General features: G+C 39.6%; 1 protein-coding gene across 1 annotated transcript; it reads right to left on the reverse strand.

Moving 5' to 3' along the window:
* Positions 1–21,377: 21,377 nt before the first annotated feature.
* On the reverse strand, positions 21,378–25,276 carry selenow2a (selenoprotein W, 2a). The gene is made up of 4 exons (XM_061232375.1): positions 25,118–25,276; positions 23,318–23,415; positions 22,948–23,024; positions 21,378–22,760 (listed from the first exon to the last, which is right to left on the reverse strand). Exons 1-4 carry the CDS (start codon positions 25,144–25,146, stop codon positions 22,677–22,679), a joined length of 288 nt encoding a protein of 95 aa, XP_061088359.1. The 5' UTR covers positions 25,147–25,276; the 3' UTR covers positions 21,378–22,676.
* Between the last annotated feature and the right edge of the window lie 1,114 nt (positions 25,277–26,390).

The following is a 26,390-nucleotide window of genomic DNA, read 5'->3' on the forward strand; positions in this document are numbered from 1 at the left end:
TTCTTTGAGACTGCTGTGCATGAAAATCACAGGAGATCATCAGTTTCTGAGATATTCAAACCACCCTGTCTGCCCTCAACAATCATTCCATGGTCAAAGTAACTTTTTTCCCCATTCTGATGGTTGATGTGAACATTAGCTGAAGCTCCTGACCCGTATCTACATGATTGTATGTATTGTATACATAACTGTAGTCTTTTGCTTTGGTAAACAATTCTATTTTCGTTTCCTTGTCTTTTACAGCTTAATTGTTGTAGTGTTTGATTTAATTTGGTTATGAATCATTTTTTTAATAATACAGAGTGTAAAATAATCCAATGCTCTACAGGCATATTCTCAGGCTAATCCAAAACTGTGGGGTGCATTCTATGCCAGACTATGAAAGCAGATACATATACAGTACACTACATTACATTAATTTAGCAGATGTCTTAAACTTCCTGAAGTAACTTCAAAATAAAAAAATAACATCAGTATTGTACACAAGAAAAGGATTAATAGACATTTTGGAGTCACTAATTGTGCAGCCTAGAAGAACAAGATTCAAAATGTACAAAACAGCCTAAAAACATATCTTGCATATTCTAGATGAAGTTCTACAAACTGTGTTTTAGAGACCCTATATGCAATCTGAAGAGATGGGTTTTCAGTGTCAGAACATAGGGATGGTCTTGCCAGTGTACATATAGCCTACTGATGGTTTGCTGAATGCAGGATGGAGTCATGTCTGAACCAAGCATTTCAAGCACACTTTTATGGGCAGCCAGTAGATGTGAGAAGGGTAGGGGTACTGTTGTGGTAGTATGCAATCTGTTCCTGTCTTTGAGGGGTTCACTCCAATCCCATGATCACAAGCAGGCACACTCCGTATTGGACGCATATGCACTATGTTGGAGGTGGATTAATCTTACGTCCCCCTGCTTGCATGAGGCCGGCTCCTTCAGGTGCAGCCAGTTAATTGATTGATTGAATGGTAATTATGTTCAGCTGCACAAAAAGGATAAAAGGTGGAAGTTTCTGTAGTTAGAGAGACTTTTGAAGATACTTTGTGGAGTCAGTGTTGAAGGTGCCTTTTTAAGTCCTGTGGGGGTTTTTAAACTTACTTTACTTACTTAATTATATTTTCTGGGACTGCTGTTTTTATTGTTTCAGCTGAGTGGTTTTGTGTCGTGGTTTGTTTGCAGTTTTTCTGTTTTTGATTCTTTTGTAATGTTTTTGTTTTTTCTTCTTTTTTGATTTTGGACTTTGGTTTGTAGTAATGTGGTTTAGATTGCAATCCAATTGTGCTTCCCATGCTCCATGTGAGAGGTTGGGCCATAACAATGAACACTGGATATTTTACTGTGTATCCCCAAACTGGAGAGTTTGCCATTATATCCCAGATCTAATGGGGGCATTTCTATCCTAGAGAGGGGGGGACACCTATCATAGATAAGGCGGGGGAGGGGGCACACTCTTCACTTACGTATCAGAAGGTGCGTTTCTGTCACAGGCCATGAAAGGTGCAATTCTATACAAGACCTGTGGCATCTGTTGTCGCAATTCAGCAATTGTAGAAAATAATTTCACAAAACATGTAATGAGACAAATGATTAAAGGGCCAAGAGCTAGTCACTAGCCACTGAGATGAATGTTTGTTAGCAGGCCCAGAGAGAACGGACCACTCACAGCATGAAGGGAGAGAAGGAGGCATCGCCTTCCTCTGAGGACAAGTCACCGTCCTAAGGAGAAACAGTTTAAAAGTTACAGCGTGACAGTCGTACAAGACAGCTTTTGGCAAACTCTATGTCAGTAGTACTAACACAAGAGACAACTTTACAGAAGGGATGTGAAATTTATTTTGCTGTCATGCATTTATTGTATAAACAGTACAAACTTGAAATGGCTCATTTATTTGATTTTGAAGTAGTTTGTTTGACTTACCGGACTAAACAAAGGATTACTTGCCATCGCTGTACGTTTCAGTGCAATTTGTCACTCCTTGATTTCTCAGCAGTGCTTTGACACAACCTGAGAACAGACATACTATATATCACTTTCAAATAAAGCAAACAAATGTTAAAACGGCAAAATCTGATCATTAAAAAGTGACTACAGCATCTGAGTTTGGTTTTCATTTGATTTTGCTTTAGTTAAATGTCAAGAAAGTTTTAAACCTTTTTCAAATTTTGTGTTCTTGCAGCCCACCTGTACAAAGCCATTATTTTCTTTTTTGTATGTTCTCCATAGTTGAGAGTGTGATCATTTTGTACTCCAGAGATATTTCCTTGCAATCATTAGTGGTGGAAGCAGAGGATCATTTAAGCATAGTGGAGAAGAAACTGAGAGTCTTATCTCTGTATCACGCCCTTGTTCCAGCCACACTGTCCCTTGGAGCCGGTAGTTGCCTACACACAGCCCGCTCTCAATTCACCCTCACAGGGCATTGAGAAAAATGTGATGCAGAAATAAAGAAATAATAAGGTAATTATTTTGACAGCAATTTGTACCACTAATCTGTCTTCTTTCAGCATTATTTCTTGTCTTTCTCAATTAAATACAGAGAAACAAGATTCACACCGAATTGTAAAAAGCCATATTGACCAGTAAACTATTATAGTTCCAAGAATAATTTCATAATAATGCGTAAAATGATTAGTAAAAATGTATATTGTGGTAAATATTGTATAATATATTAATATTGGAATATAGGGGGTTAGCCTGCCATTCTCAACAGCATATCAATGATCCACACAGTACATTTCTATGAATGCTGCTATCTCATCTAGATAAAGCTCATTGGGGTAACCCGCGCCTGTTTGTGACACCCACATGAGCATGCTTCTCTCATGACAATGTAAGTATGACAAAATAAAAATGCTACTGACGGATGCTATTTAGTATATGGTGAGTGATAATGTCATCGATGTGAGATAAGTCAGAACAAAGAAATTAAAACACAAAACCACTCATAGTCAGATGCATTACATTCATTAAGCATATGCTCTCATCCAGAGCATCTTAAGACCATTCAAACTGGGAAAAGTAAGATGAGTAATACTGCAAGGAAAGATAATGAATAACTCTGGAGCCAGATACTGTCAGAGACATACTGCCAACTGCCAGAAGCAAGCGGTCTCTCTATAGCTTTATAGTCTCTTTATAGCTCATCATATTTTCTGTGCTCTGCTAATGTGGGTACTCAGGAGCCATATCAGATAATATAAAAAATAACAATGAGTGTAAAATTATGAGGAGAGATTTCCGTCAAAAACCATTGAGCAATAAGATGTTTCTACAATTGAAATGCAATTAAACATTACATACGCACATCTTACTTTTTACTTGTACCTACAGCTGCATTGACATGAACTTAAGCAGAGAAAACTTTATATCTTCCCAATAAACTCTTGTCTCCTGACTTGCACCTCTTTCAAATTAAACAGATGATGTCCTGAACATTGGCAGGGTTTTGGTACTTACCTGGAAAAGGCAATCCTGATGTGAAGCACCGTGTAGAGGTAGGTACCCGAGAACACTGTGGTCTGTGGGGAGAGTGAAAGGGGGCAAACACCTGACTGACCTGCGTCACTGATTCGTGTACTGCCTGGGCGCCCCTCGTCAAACTATGTCCCCTTCTCCCATCGCAACTTGCACTGATGGGTGAGGGAGAGATAAACCCCCAATCCAGAGGCAAATAGCGTTATCGACTCCTGACATCTTGCAGCTTTCAAGACTATCCCTTTTGAAATCGCTAGCCCCTCCATCCCCACCCATTCTGTGTGAGTGGAGAGGCCGAGGACAAGCAAGCTAACACAGAGAAACATTTTTAGCATAGTTTTATTTGTCAGGGACCATGTACAAAAAAACATTAATCTCAATTAATGAGAGGAGATTCTTTGCACCAGATTTTGGCTACTAGCTAATTTTCATCTGCAGTCCCAGGGCAAATGACAGGCTGTAGGCCCACAGTTTCTGTTTTGTCAGGTGACTTTTCAGTTGATGGGGGCGACTTATCAGAAGAACATCGTCTTCAGCTCTGATGTCATCATGATCATTCTGGGAATTCCCTTCGAGGGGACTCCTCTATGTCACAAACTGCTTTCCTGGAAATATATATCATCTCACAGAAACACCAACAGTATCCTTCACAGTTGGATATTTAAAATACAAATGACCAAAGAAGTAGGGGATGCAGATCTGCCTGTGGAGCAGGCAGGAGTGATGGCAGTAGTCATCCCCCTTCAAAAGGAAGGGCCATCAGGTTGTTGGATGTATTAAATTCAAATCAATTTTATTTGTATAGCGCTTTTCAAAAAAGGCAGTCACAAAGACACTTTACAAAGTAACAGGGGAAGAGATAAAAAATACCAGCCCTAAGCCCCCAAATAGTACATGAGGCAAAAACCTCCCAAGTGCGGAGAATAACTCTCGAACAGTGTCAAGAATAAACTCCCTGATGGGAAGAAATCTTTGGAGGAACCTGACTAAAGGAACCCATCCTCTGCTGGCCTATAGTCTCTGTGATTGAACTTTTGTCTCACTCTCATTTTTACTGTTAATTTGCTTAGCAGATGCACTTTTACTGGTGAACTTTGCATAGGTTACATTCTCTGTTCTGGCCATTTATGCAGGTGGATCCTTCTGGAAGACACTGCCAGAGTGCAAGAGACAGCTCTCTGTCACTCCCAACTCTCTTCGACAGAAACTCCACTGCTACTGCTGACACTAAACAATCACAAAATTAATCTCTGGCACTGGTAACAGAAACAGAGATTATGTCCTTGGTCTTCTATATCAGTGGCACTGCCTCTGCAATTATGTGGCACCTTGCCAAATTTGTAGCATCTCATCCAGTTGGCTGTATTGTGTATGTATCCACTTATTTCTCATTTCTACCATCATATTTTATTTTCATTCCCTAAATCACCTTGACATTTTCAGCTCATTATTTTAAGATTACTGACATTCAATGTACTGGATACTGTCAAAAAACTGGATTGCTGTCAATTTGACTGATAGTGTAGATGCACATACTATGCACCTCAGGAATTTGTCTACCTATCACAACTAATGTTTGCATTTACTCTATCCCTCTCCAAAGCAGTGGATGACTGCATGCCAATATTAAACACTAGTGCATGTCAGGTGTGATCAGTGTATACCTGTATATTACGAGCAAAGCTAATATACTAATTACAAAGCTTCCGAGACACAGTGTACTCCGCTGAATAAAATGTGAATTGTGTGTCGTATCTTCCTGTTGGCATTTGAAGAAGAAAAATAAAAAAATAGTGAGAAACGTGAAAAAGCAGAAGGAATAGGCAGGTAGAATAGAAAGAAAAAGGACTGCTTTGAGTACTCAAGGCCGTTTGTTATCATGGGAAGTGCACAGTGTAAGGGGACTATCTGTAACATCCACATACCTTTCTCTCTCACTGTGCATTATCTGGTGTACAGACTCCACCCTCATGTTTATCATAATTTTACACTCATAATATTCTCCTGCTTAATTTTTCTGTCATTTTTCCAAGCCTGTGTAGGCTACTCCACTGAACAGTACAGTAAATCAGTAGACAGAATTATAGACCCTGCATGACCAAAGAGGATACCACACCCAAAGCTAACAGGGTCATGAATATAGTTCATTATTCAGCTTTAGATATAGAAAATTTGTATATTCTGGCAAACATCTCCTGTATATGGAAAGTACTGTTTTGAATAATAGGACTGTTACAGTGTTAACAGATATAAACATTAAAAAAGATATATGTGAAAAAGTTGGTTGCAACTGCCTATGGATTTTATTCATGTTATCGGCTGTTAATATTTTTTCTGTCTGTTTTTTAAATATGTTCTTATATACTTCTAAAAGGATTTCTGTAGACAATACACAGGTGAAACACATTTAGATTTCACATTTAGAACATTTACATTTGATGTTTTTGAGAAAAAGGGCAATTTCTGTTACTATTAAATGGGGCTAAAATGCAACATTTCATAAAGGTACAATAATTATGAACTATTTCAAATTATGTGCCAGTTTCAAATAAAATCCATGTTTGTACATTTAGGGGGAAAAAATGCAATCAGATATTTTGCCAAGATGCTATAAATCCACACATGCAATAAAATGAACAACAACTGACTTACTTTTCAAACACCTTTACTCAACAGGATCATATTATAAGGGGAATATAATGGGGGGTTTTAAGCGATTAAGATATTATTTTTAAATCCGGATAAAAAAAACCATCTTTGAAATACTTAAAATACAGTTGTTTGGTTTTTCAAGAAAGTATTTTGAATGCTTCAAATAAAAAGATTTTGTTTGGGAATATTTCAAATGCAAAAAAAACTGCATTTTCGAATACAATTTAATTAGTATCTGTATTTGACTCTGGTCTCAATTTTGTCTCAATTGGCTGTAATTTTAGTATCTGTCTTTGTCTAAGTCTTTAGCGTTTTCGTTTATTTTTAAATAAACTGTTTTATTTTTAAATAAATCTGTGCTCACCGTAGTCTGTCTGTCAGTTAATTCACTCCACTGATTCGTTTCACCTGTATCGCACTTCCTGATTGTTTCCCACACCTGATTGTCATTCCCTCTTGTTACCTGTGTATTTAAACCCCTCTGTTTGTAAAACTTGCTGCCAGATTGTCATGTGCCTTAACCATACTCTCCAGCGGTTATTTCTGTCCGATCTCCCGAGCGACCGTCTAGAGCGTGGGAAGGCAGTTCAATCAAGAACACTCAGTTGAGGACTTTACAGAGCAGATTTCAGGTTGCAGTGTACACACCTCTCAACCTGTGATACAAGCCAATGGATTACCGAGCAGTGGAGAAACTGAATGAGCAACATTGGCTCAGGCAGTAAGAGCAGTCATCTGCCAGTTGGCGGGTTGCCGGTTCGATCCCGCCGGGGTGTGTCGAAGTGTCCTTGAGCAAGACACCTAACCCCCAAATGCTTGCATGGGAGACAATTGCTATTGGTCTCTGAGTGTGTGTATGAATGGGTGAATGAGAAGTATCAATTGTACAGCGCTTTGGATAAATGTAAATGCCAGCCATTTACCTGTAGGGGTCCTCGCACGGGACTCCAAATTATGTAGGGTCCTCGCACGGGCCGCCAAATAACGCAGGGATTTTACTCTCTACGAAACTGGGGCGCCAGTTAAACGTTGTGTAGCAGTATAACTGCAAAAAGTAATCAGTCTCATAAAATTACTATTATCATAAATATCTAACCACAAATTTAGTATTTTAATTAATAATTAAAATAACCAATATTAATGATTAAACATACCGATAACCTGAAGGTTGGAAGTTTAGTTGGGTATGTGTGTGTGCGTGTGTGTCGCTTGAACAAAGGAAAGGTAAAAGTGGGAGTAGCTAGCTTGGGTAAGCTAGAGTTCTGGGTGTGTTAGTTATTGTTAGCTGTGAGAAGACTACTTGCGTAGTTTACTCTATATATGTGCAAAAGACGGCAAATCAATTCACGTACATAAATAGCTAACAAAATACATTCCAATGATAAGACGGCAAATATGGAAACACAGATTCACAAAAACAGTTAAGACTAAACTAAACACTGGCTATGCCTGAATGTTTGTTCTCTTACTGAGTCCATACGCATTGGATCCAAAAGACGTGCTGTCCTTGTAGGAGCCGCGATGGTGCTGTGAATGTGTGTCCTGGAGAGATGCGCAGGCCGGGGCGTCTTAGTCGCGCGTTGTCGTCTGGTTCGCTCGGTTGCTGGAAGGATGTTCGTTGATCCCTTTGTTTGTTGCTGTTGTTCTTTGGTGAGCTTTGCAGGGGTAAACTGATGTAGCGTTCCGCGTACACCAGTTTCCACTCGCTATAGGCCACGAAGTTACCGCGAGGTAACTGGGTGTGTCCGTAGGCCTGGTAGTGCGCTGTGCAGCATTCAGCCTCTGTCCGAGTCTCGGAGCAGATGAGCTGAAGCGAATGGCCACAAAGGGTGCGTCGAAGAGAAGAAGCAGAAGAAGCAGAAAAAGCAGAAGAGGCAGAAGAGAGAGATCCAAAGAACGTGTCTTGCTCTTATACGGGACCGTTTATTGCTCCCGCCATTACGGGATTGGCTGAACCAAGTTAGACGTCATTCGTGGTGGACGTCACGGAATTTTCCTGTGGGAATGTGGAAGTTGTAGTCCCTACATCCCCCCTGTGGTCTCAGGATGCGGCTGAAGCCAGTGTTCCTTGAGAGCATAAAAGTCAGTTCACAGTCCACAGGTCAAGTACATTGGGTCGGTAACACCGTTCACAATTGACTGACAAACATCCAGGCATTTATCAACAATTAACTAAACTGGTCTAAAACACATGATACAAACAATGTGAAACACTAAGGTCGAACAGTGAATACATTGTCACAAAAAATAAGAAACCTTGGTGAAAGGGTTAGTCGTTTTGTTAGTTCAGGTGTTTTGTTAGTTATTGGATGGTGTCCAGAAGGTGGCGCACCAACAGGAATGACCCAGCCATGAAAATGTTCAGATGATGTAGGGGTCTAGGATGGAGAGGCTGTAGCCTTTTTGGAAGTCTTGTTCAGACTGACCAATTGTTCTAGTCCCTACAGTCAGGTTGCTGACGAGGGTTGTCATCTGAAATATGTGGGGGCATTTTCAAATTAGGGCAGCTTTCTGTATCCAAGCTTAACCTTATGGCTGTGTCATCAGGAAGGAAATGGAGAGGTGGTCTCATTTCTAAATGATGTGGTAAGCTCACAAGTGGTCTTGTCTTGCTTGGGGAAGAGGTGGAGTAAGGCACACTGGGGTGTGGCAATATACTTGTAAAGATTACACTGTAGTTTCTACATGCAATACTTTACGATGGTTCAGTAGGTGTAGAAAGAAGCAATGAACGTTTACGAGTTATAACAGGTGTCGGATTTAACTCTACAGTACCTACTTACGATCTGCGTTTGCTGCTGCTACATGCAAATCACTACCATTTTATTTTGCCACCCCCCTTTGGTAGGAAAGGTGTGCAAAAGAAAGTGGTCAAAGCTTCAGCTGGGAGTCTGCCTGTGAGGAGACCATGGCTATAGATCAGTCTTATTCAACGTCTTTTGATGGAGGTTGAACAAGACCAGATAGCTCTTTGGAGTGGTTACTCAAGGCATACACACTACTGAACAAAGGTTAAAGGCTTTAGTTGTCCTCAGAGGAACTGAAGAAGCTCTCTTCAGACAAGGTATCTTCCCTATCAGAGTCATGCTGGTGACTCTGAGGCTTGGGCCTACCGGGTCGGTCTTCTCTCCAATTCTGGCTGGAATCAGAGTGTGAGAAGCGACCACGGTGGCTCTTAACCGGGAACTTACTCACATGCCGTTGTTTTGAGCCATTAGACTTTAATGGGGCAACTTGGGAAGTGCTGGCGGGCTTGGTTGGAACAACGTGCTTAGCTGTTTCCAATACCTCGTTCCTGGGCACAATCCTTAAAGTGTCCCAGACCATTTGGGCTTCATTTCTTAATTCAAGGGCTGAGTGTTGGCCCCTTGAAAACAGTGAAACATGAGTTCGGACGCAGGGGTGCAGGTTGTGCACAAAAAGGGATTTGAAGGCTTGATCTTCATCTAAGCCTGGTCCGTTTCTGCCCTGGAAAAATGCATGTTTAAGTCGTTGGTAAAAGTCTTGTGGTCGTTCTGTACGGCTATGTTTAACCTCCACAGATTTGATCATGGCTGTGGCCTGATCAAACCATGGCAGGTACTCAGCTACCAACGCTTCATAAACCTTGGGATAGCTGGAACGAACCTGTGGTGGAAGTTGTTCCATAAATGTATGGATCTCTCTGGTGGAGGTTTTCCATACAAGTCGTACCTTTTCTCGATCGGTTGCCCTGGGCAGATCCGAGAGACAGTTGTCAACTTCTCTCAAGTAACTCTGAATGTTAAATTTGGAGTCCTTGGGATCAAATGTGTGGACATACTTCGCCATGGCCTCTAGCTCCTCAAAGCGAAGACCCTGTGAAGTTGCACTAGTCTGCCTGTTTGGAGAAGGAGAGACTGAAATCACATTTGAATGTGAATGCGTTTCATGCGAAGCTCGACGTCCTCGGTTTGGTTTAGGGGGCGGAGCTACAAAACAGTCATTCTCACAATGGTTGGCAGAAGATGAATTGTCGCTGTCAGTATACTGTATAGAGCTGTCACCTATCCTCTCAGTTATAAAGGGAAAGCTAGCGGGATTAGCGTTGCTTTTTGTGTGCCCAATTAATAACGCTAGATCTCCTCTACCGTGTCCACGGGAGGATTCCCTGACCTCCTCACGAGAGGGGTGGGCATGGAAGGTGCAGTCCTGTACTTGCCTGACTGTTTCTCCCTTGCGGAGATGGACCACTGTTGGGATGGAGTCCCCCCTTTCCCTCTCCAAGGAAGAGGTGGGCAAACCATTGCATGGGTGGTCAACAGCACTGCAATCTGAGGAGACTGACGAGTCTCCATCAGAGCAAGCTGTGGAACCGGAATCTGACAAACCCGAATCAATTTGTGACCCCCTTTCCCCCGCCTTGTGGTGTAAGGAGGAAGCAGGAGATGCTGGAGTTGGGCAAGCCTGAGAAAGCAGGCTTACAGAAGAGAGTGGATGTGGTAGCTTGTGGCATCCACTCTTCAACTGAAATAATTCCTCTCTGTAGGAACAAAGATCTGATTCGGCTGAATGCAGATCACGCAAGTATTGTAATGCTTTCTTGCCAACAGTTTGAAGCTCAAGTAAAACACTAATGTGTTGTCCTTTGAGGTATGCCATCTCTGATTCCAGGTTTTTGTTGCTCTGAAGAGCAAGACTAATCTGTCTGGCAAAGTTCAAGACCAGACAACTGAGAATTGGGTCTTTTGACTGGGTGGGGGAGTGACCTTTCTCGTTAATAAGTGAGAACATTTCTTTCCTACAATCAGTGAGGTTCATCTGATTCAGGAAAGCTATGTAGCCAGGTGCTAAACCATGGGCTAAAAAGGAAAGGTACTCATCAATAGATATGGGTTCCATATCTCAAGCCAAATAAAGCTAAAAGCTAAATCAGTAACTTAAGAGGGTACTCTTGAAGTTAACAATTTGACAAGGGCCTTGAGCTCCTAACAGTTGGCAATGAATTGTTTCCCAATATCACAATCCAACATACAAGTTGTGATGAAGGATAAAGAATTTAAAACGCTCTTTGATCATTCTCTAACTATAGTACAAGGTAGCTGTAACATCACACAGGGACTCGAGTTGCACTAGCCGTACTGCAATGCAACAACAGCAAAATGACCGAACATATGGCGGATATTCAGACCGTAAAATAGGAACTGTGATGCTGATCACATTAATCCTAAATACCAGAATGTGATTGGTTGAAATTACAATAAAATTTGGATTTAAATGTAAAATTCAATTAATTATTAAAATTACTTTGACAAAGTAATTATAATTAATAATACAGTGCGGCTAATAATACTATTATTGATAATATGTGTGGCGCGCGCAAGCGCGTGTGTCGCTTGAACAAAGGAAAGGTAAAAGTGGGAGTAGCTAGCTTGGGTAAGCTAGAGTTCTGGGTGTGTTAGTTATTGTTAGCTGTGAGAAGACTACTTGCGTAGTTTACTCTATATATGTGCAAAAGACGGCAAATCAATTCACGTACATAAATAGCTAACAAAATACATTCCAATGATAAGACGGCAAATATGGAAACACAGATTCACAAAAACAGTTAAGACTAAACTAAACACTGGCTATGCCTGAATGTTTGTTCTCTTACTGAGTCCATACGCATTGGATCCAAAAGACGTGCTGTCCTTGTAGCAGCCGCGATGGTGCTGTGAATGTGTGTCCTGGAGAGATGCGCAGGCTGGGGCGTCTTAGTCGCGCGTTGTCGTCTGGTTCGCTCGGTTGCTGGAAGGATGTTCGTTGGTCCCTTTTCCGGGTGGAAAAGTTTGTTGCTGTTGTTCTTTGGTGAGCTTTGCAGGGGTAAACTGATGTAGCGTTCCGCGTACACCAGTTTCCACTCGCTACGAAGTTACCGCGAGGTAACTGGGTGTGTCCTTAGGCCTGGTAGTGCGCTGTGCAGCATTCAGCCTCTGTCCGAGTCTCGGAGCAGATGAGCTGAAGCGAATGGCCACAAAGGGTGCGTCGAAGAGAAGAAGCAGAAGAAGCAGAAAAAGCAGAAGAGGCAGAAGCGAGAGATCCCAAGAACGTGTCTTGCTCTTATACGGGACCGTTTATTGCTCCCGCCATTACGGGATTGGCTGAACCAAGTTAGACGTCATTCGTGGTGGACGTCGCGGAATTTTCCTGTGGGAATGTGGAAGTTGTAGTCCCTACATACCATATACACTGTATTATAATAGACATATTCATTTAAGATAGTTTTCTGAAGGTAGGAGCGTATGTTGAATCTGACTTGGCACACTTGTATGATCCCTTTGTAAGGCATATGTTGATTGATTTTCACACGGAGGAATGCTGCCACATCTGGTCTATTTCTAATTATTGGTTGAGACTGTGTTATGGTGGATACGAGCTGTTCTGGCAGCATATGGCGGCCCAACACCTAATTAAGACTTACTAGTGCTTCCACCTTTCTGGTCACTACCTGTAGTGTAAATGCTTCATAGTGATACCTCATGAGTACTTATACAGTAAGATGATGACTTCATTAGGTACGCCTTTCTAGTACTGAGTAGGACTTTACCACTAGAACAGCCTGAATTCTTTGTTGCATGACTTTGACAAGGAATTTAAAACATTCCTTAGAGATTCTGGTCCATACTGACATGATAGCATCTTGCAGTCATTGCAGATTTGTCAGCTACACATTCATGCTGTAAATCTCCCACTCCACCTCATCCCAAAGGTGCTCTATTGGATTGAAATCTTGTGACTGTGGATATCACTGGAGTTCACTGAACTCATTGTCATGTTCCTTGAACCAGGTTCAGATGATGTGTGCTTATCCTGCTGGAAGTAGCTATCAGACGATGGGTAGACATGGTCAGCAACAATAGGTAAGGTAAGCTGTGGCATTTAAATAATACTACATTTTTGTCAAGGGATCTAACATTCCCCACATCATTACACCGCTGCCCACCACCAGCCTGAACCATTGACATTCATGTTGTTTACAGCAAATTCTGACGCTACCATCTGTGTGCTTCAGCAGAATTTGAGATTCAAAATGTATAAAAATACTCTTTAATAAAAGGTCTGAGTCTGCGCTTTGACCACAAATGAATTGTTTGATTACAGAGAAAATAAAATATTAAATCAGAAAAAGCTGAAAAAGACAAGGTGACCCCAAACTCTTGAACAGTAGTGTACTTTTTTTATTATATAATGGAACAAGCTACTGCCATTCATTGCCCATAGCATGATGTCATTATCAGAGTACAAAACATAAAGGAATTGGTCTGTAGTGAACTAAAAACAATATCCTCATTTTCTACAGAAAACATAATTGAAACAGTATGATTTTTTTGTACGTTTGATGAATGAGTAGTTTTACCCAATTTCAGAGGACAGCTCATTTTTCGATTACCAAGCTTCAAGTGCAGTGCAAAGATAGTAATCATGTATGGGTAGGCTACAGCTAATCGTGATTCATGAATGGAATCATACATTTTTTGCCCACCCTCCTGCACTCCGAGTTAAAGAATTAAGAGTAATGAATCACCACAATCAAGAATTTTTTTTTTTGTCTTTATTGATAAAAACATAACAGAATGTATTTACAAAGAAAGAAAACGCATGAAAGGTGGTGGGAGCTGAAACACTAAACAAAAAGGAGGCAGACCAGATGGGGCAGGGGGCTCCAAGTATGAATAATTCACAAGATCATTTATTTCAGTTCAATCTCTTGCACATTAGTGTCAGGCTTCAGAACAAAGGAACCAACAGCAACCAGAAAGTAGACTGAACCTGGGTTTTTATTAATGAAAAGGCAGGCAGGAAGATATATATATATTTAAAGCAGTCAAGACAAAGCCCTGTATGGAGTTAATTAAATAAAACAACTTTTCAACTACCTGAATTGATTAACCTCAGTTTTTCATTTGATCAGAAAATGATGCCTCTTTATGTTTATTTATTTATTTTATTTTTATTTCTCCTTTATTTAACCAGGTGAGTCCCATTGGGATTGTAATCTCTTTTATAAGGGAGCGCTGGCCAAGGGAGGAGCAAGCAGAGATGACAACATAATGTTTAATACAATACAAAGCCACAGCACAATTACACATTAAAACAGTCTCAAGTAAAAACAGTCTCAAGTAAAACAGCTGCTGACATCAGAGTCTGAAGTAAACTGTTAAAATTACTCCCAGGGATGAAGTGATCCAGTCTGATATCTTTCTGGAGCTGGACCATGGAGCATAAAAACTAAAAGCCATGTTCCTGAATTCTGTGCATGAATGAGGGACAGTAAGAAGTGGCAGGTTCTGGGTGTGGAGGTTGTAGGAACTTGTTTTCCAATTAAAAAGTCCATTTAAATAGCCAGTGATGTTGTCCTAAGATGGCTTTATAAATGAAAATATGCCAATGAAGCCATCTACGATGGGAAAATGAATGCCTTTTCATACAAATCACAGTGATATGTAAGGGATTTAGCATTTGAGATAAAACGTAAGGTTCCATGATAGACTGTGTCTATAGCCTGAAGAGTGGTAGCAGTGGTAGCATGTATATAAATAACATCACCATCAATTACTGGGAGAAATGAAGCTACAACCAGTTTTTTCAGAGCGGCAAAATTAAAACATGTCTTATTTCAAAAATAAAAACCCAATTTTATCTTTTATTTATTTTATTTTTTTAACAAGATCGATGTGTCTGTCGATGTGTATTTTAAAAGTAAGCTTTTCATCCAGCTAGACTCAGAAGTATTCATAAGTAGACACCTGTTCAATAAACTTCAGTGGTGGAAATGTTGACAGCAGCAGGCTGTGAGCCTGACCTGGAGAAATGTATAGCTTTAGTTTTACCTGAGTTTAAAACCAGCTTAAGATCACTAAAAGCAGCCTGCATAGAGTTAAAAGATTCTTGGAGATCTTGGACAGCTCTCAACAGGGAGGCGGCACTGGAGTAGACAACGGTGTCATCTGCGTAAAGATGAATTTTTTTGTTTTTTGCAACTGAGCTAATTTCATTTATATTCATAGTGAATAGGACTGGACCAAGAATAGAATAGACCCTTGGGGTATACCCTGGGAAATTAGCTTGGAGGATGATTTCTGACCGTAAACATGTAAGGTAATGATCTATCTGACAGATTATAAACCAGCTAACTGCTTTGGGGCTCAGTCCAGTGTTGTGGAGCTTGTTAACTAAAATATTGTGGTCGACAGTGTCAATAGCTTTAGATAAATCAACAAATAATACTGCACAGTAATTTTTGTAATCAAGAGCGTGTACAATGTCATTTAAAACCTGTCAGGCAGCAATTATAGTGCTTTGGCCTGATCTAAAGCTTGACTGGACAGAGAAGAAGAACAATACATTGTTTATCCGTTATTAGCTGAAAGTTGTGATTAATTTGATGGGGGAGGGATGTAGCGGGAATATGGTTCAGAGATTGTATAATTTTCCTAAATTTTAAGGGTTTATTTAAGTTGTCAGAGAGCATTTAAATAAAACTCAGATTTAGTTTTCCTAATGCAAGCAGTGCATTTATTGCGCAGATGCCGAAATCTAGCCCAGAAAAAATGGGAAACATTAAATTCAGTCAATACATTCGAAAGGAAAGAAAGGGAGCTTTGTATGAACCTATAACAGTAATATGAGACAGGGCCAGTCTTATTGCCCGGAATTCAAGAAGTTAGTTTTAGAGAATGATTTAATGATATTAGCATTGTATTTGGATTTTGGAGTTTATTGGATTTTACGTAAATAGATCAACCCTTTACTTGGTCGATCAGCACGAAACAAATTATAACCATCTATACCTATAGAGTTATCCAACACAGACTTTTTCTACCAAGTTCTACCAACTATAAAAATAGTTTATATAGCACAATAAGAAGAATAGAAAATGGGACCTTTATTCTTCATGGAATACAAAGCTGTTTCTGGCATATGTATTTTAAGAGGGGAAATAATACCTCTAAACATTAAAAGCAAGTAATTAAGAAATGAACAGCCTGTTAAAATTCTGGGATTGCAATTGTTTGCAATTAGTTGCGAGCCACACAGTTTACTTCTCATATTACCTTAGAAGTGTAATGTTATAAGTAAACTGTATGGCTTGCAACCAAGTTAGCTAAGTAACATGGAAAACAAAATTATAATTTTTTTATTAAAAGAATACAAACATATTCAGCTTTCATTTAAATCAACCACTAAGGAATTCACTAGAAGGATGCATCTTATTCTTAAAACAAACTATGTTTACGAAATAAAACCCACAGAAATTATGTATTAATATATTCACATAAAAGTTGAGCAGCAAGAGATAGGGCGATATCGGATATCCCTGACGAACTCCCCGCTTCACTTCAAATTTGGAAGAAGACCCATATTTAAGCTTAATTGAGCAATTATTGTGCAGTTTTAATTGCATCACAAAATAAATCTCCAAAGCCAAACTTCCTTAGCGAATGGTAAAGAAAATTATGCTTATGACCTTGAAGAAGTCTAAGAAGAGTAAGAAACATCTAAAAAAAAAAAAGTCTAAAACTAACCTAAAATTGTTAGAAATATGTCTATTGGGCATGAATCCTGATTGAGTTTCATCTATTATAGAATCCAATACTGTTTTAATTCTTCTAGCAAGGACCAAGGCCAAAATTTTATAATCATTATTCAAAAGGCAAATTGGGCGCCAGTTATCAATGTAGAGTGGATCTTTACATGGCTTGGGGATTAGAGCAATCAAGTCTTGAGCCATACTCCAAGGTAAGGCATTGGCTGATATGCTCACATTAAATACTTGTAATAGAAAGGGCGCCATCTGCTGGGGAAACAATTTATAAAACTCAGATGACAGACCGTCTGTTCCAGGAGACTTGTTATCTTTCAGAAGCCCTACACAATCACTGACCTCTAATAAGGATGAAGGGAGATCACAGAGAACCCTTTCTGAGTCATCGAGTTGAGGGATATTCTGTAAAGAGTCTAGGAATATTAGAGTATCGTTTTCAGAGTATTCAGAAACATATCATTTACTATAAAAGGTGGTGTGACATGGCTCAGGCTGTAAGAGCAGTCGTCTGGTAGTCGGAGGGTTGCCGATTCGATCCCCCGCCTGGGGCAGTGTCGAAGTGTCCTTGAGCAAGACACCTAACCCCGAAATGCTCCTGACGAGCTGGTCGGTGCCTTGCATGGCAGCCAATCGCCATCGGCGTGCGAGTGTGTGTATGAATGGGTAAATGAGAAGCATCAATTGTACAGCGCTTTGGATAAAGGCGCTATATAAATGCCAACCATTTACCATTTGGTGCAAAAATTTGATATAAGCTTCGGGTCATCAGAAATAGTGTCATTAATTTTTAACTCATTTTTGTGTGACATTTTTTCAGTTTGAAGAAATACAAGCAATTCTGTTCTCTTTCTAACCATTGTTTCCGGGACCTAATGAAAGCTCCTTCTGCCCTCCTTTTATACATCTTATCTAATCTCTCTTGCAAATTAAACATTTATATTTTGTCCTCTTCTGTTAAGGTATCTGGTGACATTTGAGAACAAAGACCTGTAATAATGTTTTGTTCCTCCAATTTTCTAATTTTAGCTCAACTCCCTTATTTTGTAGATTCATATTTAAATAATTCCCAATTCAGACTAAAGGAATCTTCCTATTTTGCTTTGTTAAAGTTGTGTTTTTTGCGTGATTTTTGTTTTAACTACCTCATGTTTAAGAAGAGAGTTATTGGAATTCCAATAACCTGCTTTACAACCAATATCAGAAGGAAATAATTTAATAGAAATGTAAATAGCTTTATGATCACTTAAGGGGCAGGGAAGAATGTTTATTGAAACATCTTGCTCTTTAAAGCTTTTGGAAACCAACCAGAAATCAATGGAAGAAAGTCTTGTGTTTACTTTGTTACTCCAGATGAATGATACCACATCTGGTGATTTAACTCTCCATATGTCTATTAAGTCATATCTCTCCATGAAAAGTTAAAAGTATGTATTTTTACATTACATTACATTATTGGCATTCGACAGACGCTCTTATCCAGAGCGACGTACAACAAAGTGCATACCCATAACCAGGGATAAGTTTGCTGAAAGACCCTAGAGGGAAGTACAATTTCAACTGCTACCTGTACAACAAAGATAAGGATGAGGGACAATTTTTTGAACAAAGAAACAAACAAACAGAGCAAAAGTGACCAAAGTTAACTATCCAAACACTGCTTACCTAGCCAACTAAAAATACCGATACACAAAGCAAGTCACAGAGACAACAATTAAGGTTCACAGGGAGGTAGGGAGGGATGGGGGGGGGGGGGGGGGGGGGGTGCTGCTTGAAGAGGCGTGTCTTCAGCTTGCGCTTGAAGGTGGGGAGAGATTCTACAGTTCTGACCTCAACGGGGAGTTCGTTCCACCACCGTGGAGCCAGAACAGACAGTAGTCGTGAGCGTGAGGTGGAGGTTCAGAGAGGGGGAGGTGCCAAGCAGCCTGTGGAGGCTGAACGAAGAGGTCTGGCAGGGGTGTAGGGTCTGATGATTTTTTGTAGATAAGCTGGGGAAGACCCTTTAACTGCTTGGAAGGCTAGCGCCAATGTTTTGAATTTGATGCGAGCCATGACAGGCAGCCAGTGGAGGGAAGTAAGCAGGGGGGTGACGTGTGAGTATTTGGGAAGGTTGAAGACCAGACGAGCTGCTGCATTCTGGATGAGTTGGAGGGGTCTGATGGCGGACACTGGGAGGCCAGCCAAGAGGGAATTGCAGTAGTCCAGGCGGGACAGAACCATCTGCTGTTATCACGTGCAGGTGTCCATCTATCAATCAGAGGGTTCAAAGTTACATTAACATCCCATCCAACTATGATTTGGGAATTGGAAACTTAGTTAGCCAATGCTTAAGTCTATTCTCTGTCGGCAAATAATTGGATGTTTTATAAATTAGAATTCTACCCATATACATTAACGATAATCAAAACAATCTTGTTATAATTGACAACTAAGATAAAGTGCAGTTTAAGATCTGTGTCTGTATGTAAAATGTCACCATTAAACCTATGCTTCATAGTTAAAACACCAGCTGATCTTTTTGTGCAGTGAGAAAACGTCGTTACCCCACTGGGTTCTCCAAAAATTCATATCATTTGAAAGTGAATGAGATTCCTGACAAAAACAAACATCTGTGTTAAGCAGTTTTGTAAATAAAAATAAAGCTTTACATTTTGAAATATTTCTGAACCCCCTGGTTTTTAGGGAAACTATAGACAATGAAATGCTTTGAACTTAGAGATACTGCGGAACAAGTATTTAGATGACGTCACACTGAGCATCAGCTGCACTTCAGAAGGTCAACAAAGTCACTTGGTGAAAACTTTAAGTGGGAACAGCAAAAATAGGATAAATTGTATATTCAACAAAAGCTTTGTTCATGCAACAAAATAAGGAATATAAAAATGAGAAAATGTAGGCCTATATAAAATTAGAAAAATAAAATGTTCTCAGGCCTCCCAATGTTGCAGGGTCGATCACTTCATTAAAAAAAAAGTTGAGCCAGGTGATTAAATCTGGTTACATGACAAAGAGCCTCGGTTAGATTATCATTTTACAGTTGCCTCAGGTAATTTCTTGCCTATTGATGAAGGCCCGAGCGCCAACATAGTAGGCAGGCTTTCCCTCACTTTGTGCCTTCTGTATCATGGGCCACATCTTCAATCTGGCCTCTCTGACAAATAGAGAAAGATCCTCAGCAAAGCGGAGCATGTTATCACGCATGAAGGGATGGTTTTTTTGCAGATTTCCAAACAGCATCCCAGCAGGATCTCAGAGAGAATCAGATGATGATTGCTCTTGGTTTGGGGTTGCCACTGGTTTGTGTTTGGTTTCCCTAGGTGATATGCAACGTTGATGGCATCTGGAAGCCTGACCTTTTCCTCTGGGAGGACATTCTGACAGAACTCGACGACTTTTCTCTTCACTTTTCCGGTGGAGTTTTTGGCGACACCATAGACCTTCAGATTCCACGTTCTTGAGTAGGACTCCAACTCGCACACGTTTGCAGTGTAGCCACTTTGGATATTTCCACTTTAAGACAAGCATCAACCTTCTCCATTTTCTTCTGTGTCCTTTATTTCACTACATGCAAAGTCCAGTGTTTTCTTCAACCCTTCTATTATCATTGTGTTCATGTCGATTTTCTTAAAGAGTTTATGCTCACCAACTTTTCAATGGCATCAGCTCGGTCACGTATAAGTCGGGAGAGAGTAGTGACAACAACGTTATCTTGGGAAGTGGACTCAAGCCCCATCCGCTCCGTCCCATAAAGAGTCTTCTGGTTCTGTACAATCTTCTGGAGATTTACCCGGAGTTACAGGCAGCACAGGGAAATCTTCCTTCTGACATTTTTCTGACCACTACTGCTAGCATGACATGGTCATGGCACGAGGATATTGTTTTATTTTCTTTCACGACTTGACATTAGGTTGCTTTCCACCGTCACATAAATGAGTCCTACAGTCGCGTAAGTTAGATAAACAAGGACTTTTTTCACCGTTTAAAACTATTTTTGTGCAGGAGCTCAGCAAAATCAACCTTACTTGATAGCCATCTTGGGGAAAAAAAACAGAATCCAGAATCTTTTAGCAGTAAACATCACATTACACTACAGTTCTGTGAAAAAGGATTTCCCCCCTTCCTAATTTCCTCTATTATTGTATTTACTTCACACAAAGTGTTTTGAGATGTTTAGACAAAATGTAATATTAGACAAAGGGAACTGGAGTAAACAACAGATTTTTAAAATGACTATTTAATTGATTTAATTAGCAAGCTATCTGTGAAAAAGTCATCTTAACTGGTTGCACCACCTAAAGTATCAATAATTGCAACCAAACATTTCCTATACTTTGGTATCTGTTCTTTGCAGAACACATTAAATTGAGACCAACTGGTGGTTTTGAGTGTGAACAGCTAATTTCAGGCTTTGCCACAGAATGGTGAAACCAAAATGTATAAATTGCTGGGCAATTTCGAGTTAATCTCCACTGCAACATTTTTAAAACAGGTTTGTGAATTTAATTGTTTGTTTTAATTGTCAAATCTGAGTTTATCTTGATAACAAAATGTTGGTCCATCTTCTCATGTCTAATCCTCTAGATAATAGAATTGCTTGTAATATAGCAATCGTGATTTGATCCCACAAAACACTATTTTATTCCATACCATGGAACACATCAACCCACAGGAACCTTAACAGAATGAATTTCTATTTCAAATAATATTTCCAAGATTTTTTTTATTTCATCAATAGCCAAAATTTGTAATTTCGTAGTCTGTGATTAGCATTGCATTTGTACACAAGGTTTCACATATACATTAACAGGTGGCACTAGATTCTCTTCATTACTGAGCATTTTGGAAAAGAGTATAAGACAAGAATTTGTGAAAAAGCAACACAGTCTTCAGCAAGCTGCAACTGCAGAATTGGTGAGACTTCAAGAGATAAACCACTGATTAGTGGTCATTACTGGCCAACATCTGAACTTCATCTGACCTGGCTATAACTTGAGATCCCACCCTTCTTAAAAAAACTAAAACAAATTCACCTCATTCTGGCATTATATGCACAAATATCAAATGTATTGGTTTGACTTGAACTGACTGACTAAAAAAGCCCAATAAACATTTCATACTGTATGAGGAAATTATTTTGAAATTAACGATACTGGGCAAATTGTACTGCATCGGCTCAGATTTTACTTATACTGCCTTGAGGATTTCACTAGACTAAAATCTAAACCGTTAACTGCATGGATAATTAAATTCTGCATCAGTGCTCAGTTGTGTAAAGCACAATATTGCTAATACACATTTCTCCTCTAGTGCTCTATTAATGGCATAAGAATTACAGTTTGTGCACCAAGCTACAGACACTATATGAATAAGGTAATTCGGTCTCAAAATGTTGACCACGATGGTAGGTCTGAACTGGGGTTTGGGGGGTCTAGGTTTCCTCCCGCTTCTTATACCCGTACCCCGAAGGGGTAAGATGTGAGGGCATCAGGGCTTTATGTTTCATACTTCAACTTTTTGCATTTCGGCTGAAATAATCATTGACGACCTGACACCCTAAAAGAGCGGGAAAAGACCTGGAAACCCTCATCTCCAAATGTCAAGCTTTATACTTCACTTCCACAATAAAATTGTAGCTCTGTGGCTTAGAAACTGTTGCTGCCATCTAAAAAGTACTCAGCAGTGGAAAATATGTAAGTAGAATCAGAGGCATGTTGTAAATAAACATAGAAAATACAGATTTAAGACCAACTGGAACAACTGACTAGATTTCCCTGCCAGAAACATATGGTAATGCCTGGAGGAGAGACTGCATCGTGGAATTTAACATTTTCCTGGCATATTGTTGCTTCAAATGAACTTTGAAGGTATATAACCGCTGCTACAATGTCACAGGAATATGTGAGAACATTTATGCTTGGAGTGAAGGACAAAAGGAGGGAGAGGGCAAAGTTGGAAGAGCTCCACCAGGGCATGGAGAGTGCCGTGAATTGAGCTCCCAAGGTTATAGGATAACGCAGGGAGGGCGACTCTTTGTGATCTTTTCGAGTGGCTTGCCATCGTGGGCTTTCTGAATTGCATCCATGATCTGAGAACAAATGCATAAAGGTGCAGTTAAAATCTCAGTTGTCAGTCATGCTAAAGATATACAGTAATCGTTACACAGAAACAAATTAACATGTTTCTCCAGTCCCTCTTATGATTATAGTATTATCTTCAGTTACGATTCCTCCAACTCTTCAGTTATGATTCAATATCAGTCCTGAGATACTTACGTCATCTTCGTACGGGAAGCCACTGGTTTCAAGCTTCGAGAAGATCAACTGTCCGTTCACTTCAATCTCAAAGCTGCCTGTAGTATAGTTCAACAATAGCAACGTTAGCAATAACAATGTTGCTGTCCCGAGTCCAAAGTTCGGACATTGCACTACCTAGATAAATTCTACGCTTCCATATTTTACGTCACTACAACTTTTCGTCTAAAGGCTCAGACACATATACAAATGAATTAGCAGGCCATCATAAAGTACCACAACAGGATCACTTTGGGTGTGTTGGGCACCAGGCATCCATATTACCAATCTTGTTTACCTACACTTTGTGCTCTTTTCCATATTGCAATACGTTTTTTATGTTTCACTTTACCTTGCCTCCCGACGAACCCCGTCACCTCCGCTTCAGTGAACTCCGCGCATACTACACGCTCCAGTTCCTGATAGCGGGGCTCGTAGCCTCATCCTCCGCTAAAACAGAAAATTGTTTCATAATTAACGGTTGCGTGTGTTAAACCCAAATAAAACTAAGGACAAATGGTGTCACACTGCCTTAACATAACACATGATGTAAACCGGGTTTATTTTGCTTATTCCATTTCTGAGATAGCCAGCTGCACAAAGGAATAGAGTATTAGAAAATCAGTTGATTTTACAGAGGGAAAGTTGCCGTAACCAGCGTTTAAAAGCGTTTTCAGCATCCCATGCTTCATTTGTAACCGGTGAATGCAGGGCCAGCCAACTGAAAGTTCAGGGCTGAGTCACAAGACAACTCAATCAAGTAGGGGTTAGGGGTGTGAACGGTTAAAGGTTTAACCGAAACCGAGCTAGCTTACCTACAATTTCCAGGACCGTGCAGTTTAACCATTTCTAAAATCAAGTAGAATTGTTGGAATAAAATAAAAATCCATATCCATTTGATATATAAAACGAAAATGATCTGCTTTAAAAGGACCACATTAATCCTGTCACCACAAAGATTGCCCTGCGCCATATAAAATCAAATGCATTGGCAGAGTTTTTTTTTCCTATTTAATCATTTCCTATTTAAACCTTCCTATTTATTTTTTTATATTTATTACACCGTTTCTGTCGGATTCCCTGAATAAAATAGACCAGATTTATCGTGTTGCCCAGATTTATCGTGAGCATTTTTTGAGTTTTAGAATAAACCTTTTTAGCTTCAGGCATAATAATTTAAAATATCTTGTATCAAGTTACATTTTAGAAGCTCTAGAATGTGAAACCTAATTCTCGCAGCAGAAATAAACTATGACAATTCGTGAAATTGTAGAGTTAAGAGTGGTATGATGGTCTAAATAAGTTTAGAATTAACAAAATTACACTACTAGTTATTCTTGCCAACCCTTGTCGCTGGCGGAATCAGTGTTACTGAAATTCGCCTATGATTATTTTATGTTCTTCCTATCCGTCAATTATATTCGTTCATATCTGTTTTTCCTCAGGTGAGATATGCTGCAGGCTCATTTTTGCATAACTACATTGCCACTTTTACGGTAACACGCACAACACGTCCGTCTTGCCTTGTTGGTAACCACCAGAACCCCATAGCGGTTGTTTGGTTTTGTGAAAGCAGGTTACTTATGTTAAACTCCCTTCGTAGTATACCTAGCTAAAATGCTACAATTATATAACAATTGGGTTTCATATTTCACCATGTTGTCAGCAGTTTGTTAGCATCATAGCTATAGGGTGTAGCTAGCTGTAGAATTCGTTATTAGCATGTAGCTAGCGAGTAACTCCACCCAACTACGTAATATTAGCTATTCTAGCTAGCATCCGAATTGATTATCATACTAGCTACGACGAATCTAAGTACGAAGCCAAGATGACAGGCTGCATTTGACTGACTCTGAATTCTAGCTTGCTAGCTAGCTTCTGTAAGCAAACGATGCACTGTACCTAAATTTACCCCCGAGATGTAGCAGTATTATCAGACAAATAAATACATGGTCAGCGATTTGCAGACTGTAACGAGTAGCTAAGTCGGTTGCAACTCGGTTTGTCAGAGATATAGCTAGTTAGTAAGTTAGCAACACGCTAATGTCACCGCGACTTTATGCACGATACAGCCAGCTAGTTCCTAGTTGCTAAAAATAAGTCTACTCAATATGTCCTGTGCTAAATTAGCCACAAACTGTCCGAAACTTACCAATATTCCACCCTGACTTTAACACCCATTTTCCACAAAGGTTCTCGTTCAGCTAACTACGCTATACTTCCTTCCGACTTCACTTGCACCACAGAACGGTGCACACACTGTACAGCACAATGATAGTGGTAAGCTTTGGGTTATTGTGTTGTAAATTCCAAAGTGTGTGCCCCCTACTGGTCCCAGATGAATGTAACCTATTTTGGTTACACAAATCTGCCGTGTCACTGGTGTTTGTGTTGAATGATGAAACAATAGAATACTATTTCAAATAACTACTTATTGGGAACTCTACTCATAACTATAGTTTATTTGTGCTAATATGCGTTATATTTTAGAACTTGGATGCGTTAAATATCCACATGCATCCGTATGGTTACAATTAATCTGCTAATAAAGATTAAAATGAATAGCCTATTGTGAACAATAGGCGATATAAAGTTAAGAGATATGGTAATTGCATTGGCCAGAGAGTGTGTAGAGGCTCACGTTTCGCTTTCATGGCATTTAAAAAAGTTAAAAATGTTGAATGTATTATTTTTAGTTCATTTTCAGATTTAGCTATTTCAGGTGTGCATGTGCTCTAATTCATAGTTGCTTATTAATTGTTTACTTGAATACCTTTCGACCAAATTTAAGAAATACGGTCAATAAAAGACCACGGAAAGAAAAGAGACGTATACGTATATAGGCCTCAGGGGGGCAGCAGCAGCCAGCTACAAACCAGAATGTATTTGTAGATTCCTTACTACGTTGTTTCTGTTTGTTTGTAGTGAATGTATTGAGTTAAACTCTTCAATTGTGTACTGATACAGTGTTACACTGCAAAATCTTATAAATTCGAATATTTATATACGAATATTTTTTAACACTCATTGACTTGAAAATGTGCATGTTGTCCACAATGATATGGTACTGAATTATTTTATGTTACTTTGCAGAATTTGGGCATTGGGCATTGTTTCACTTGAAGGTCCCACCAGATTTGTTTTATGGGGCAGTATGATCTGCGATTTATGTCACACCTCTATGACTCATATGATTAAACACCAGAAATGTACACTATACAGCAGGCTTCCACATTATAGGCATCGTTGATATATGCGTTATTTTCCAACATGTGAAAAGCAATTTGGTTTAAAGCAATGCTTTATTAATGTTTCAATGGAATCAACAAAAAAGAAAAACAAAATCCCCAAGAAACAGATTACAGAATTATTGGAACCACTGTTATAATACTTTGTGCAAACACCTCTGGCAAAGTAAATTTTGA

The sequence above is a fragment of the Conger conger genome, chromosome 2 (assembly GCF_963514075.1).
Source record: "Conger conger chromosome 2, fConCon1.1, whole genome shotgun sequence".
Taxonomy (NCBI): domain Eukaryota; kingdom Metazoa; phylum Chordata; class Actinopteri; order Anguilliformes; family Congridae; genus Conger; species Conger conger.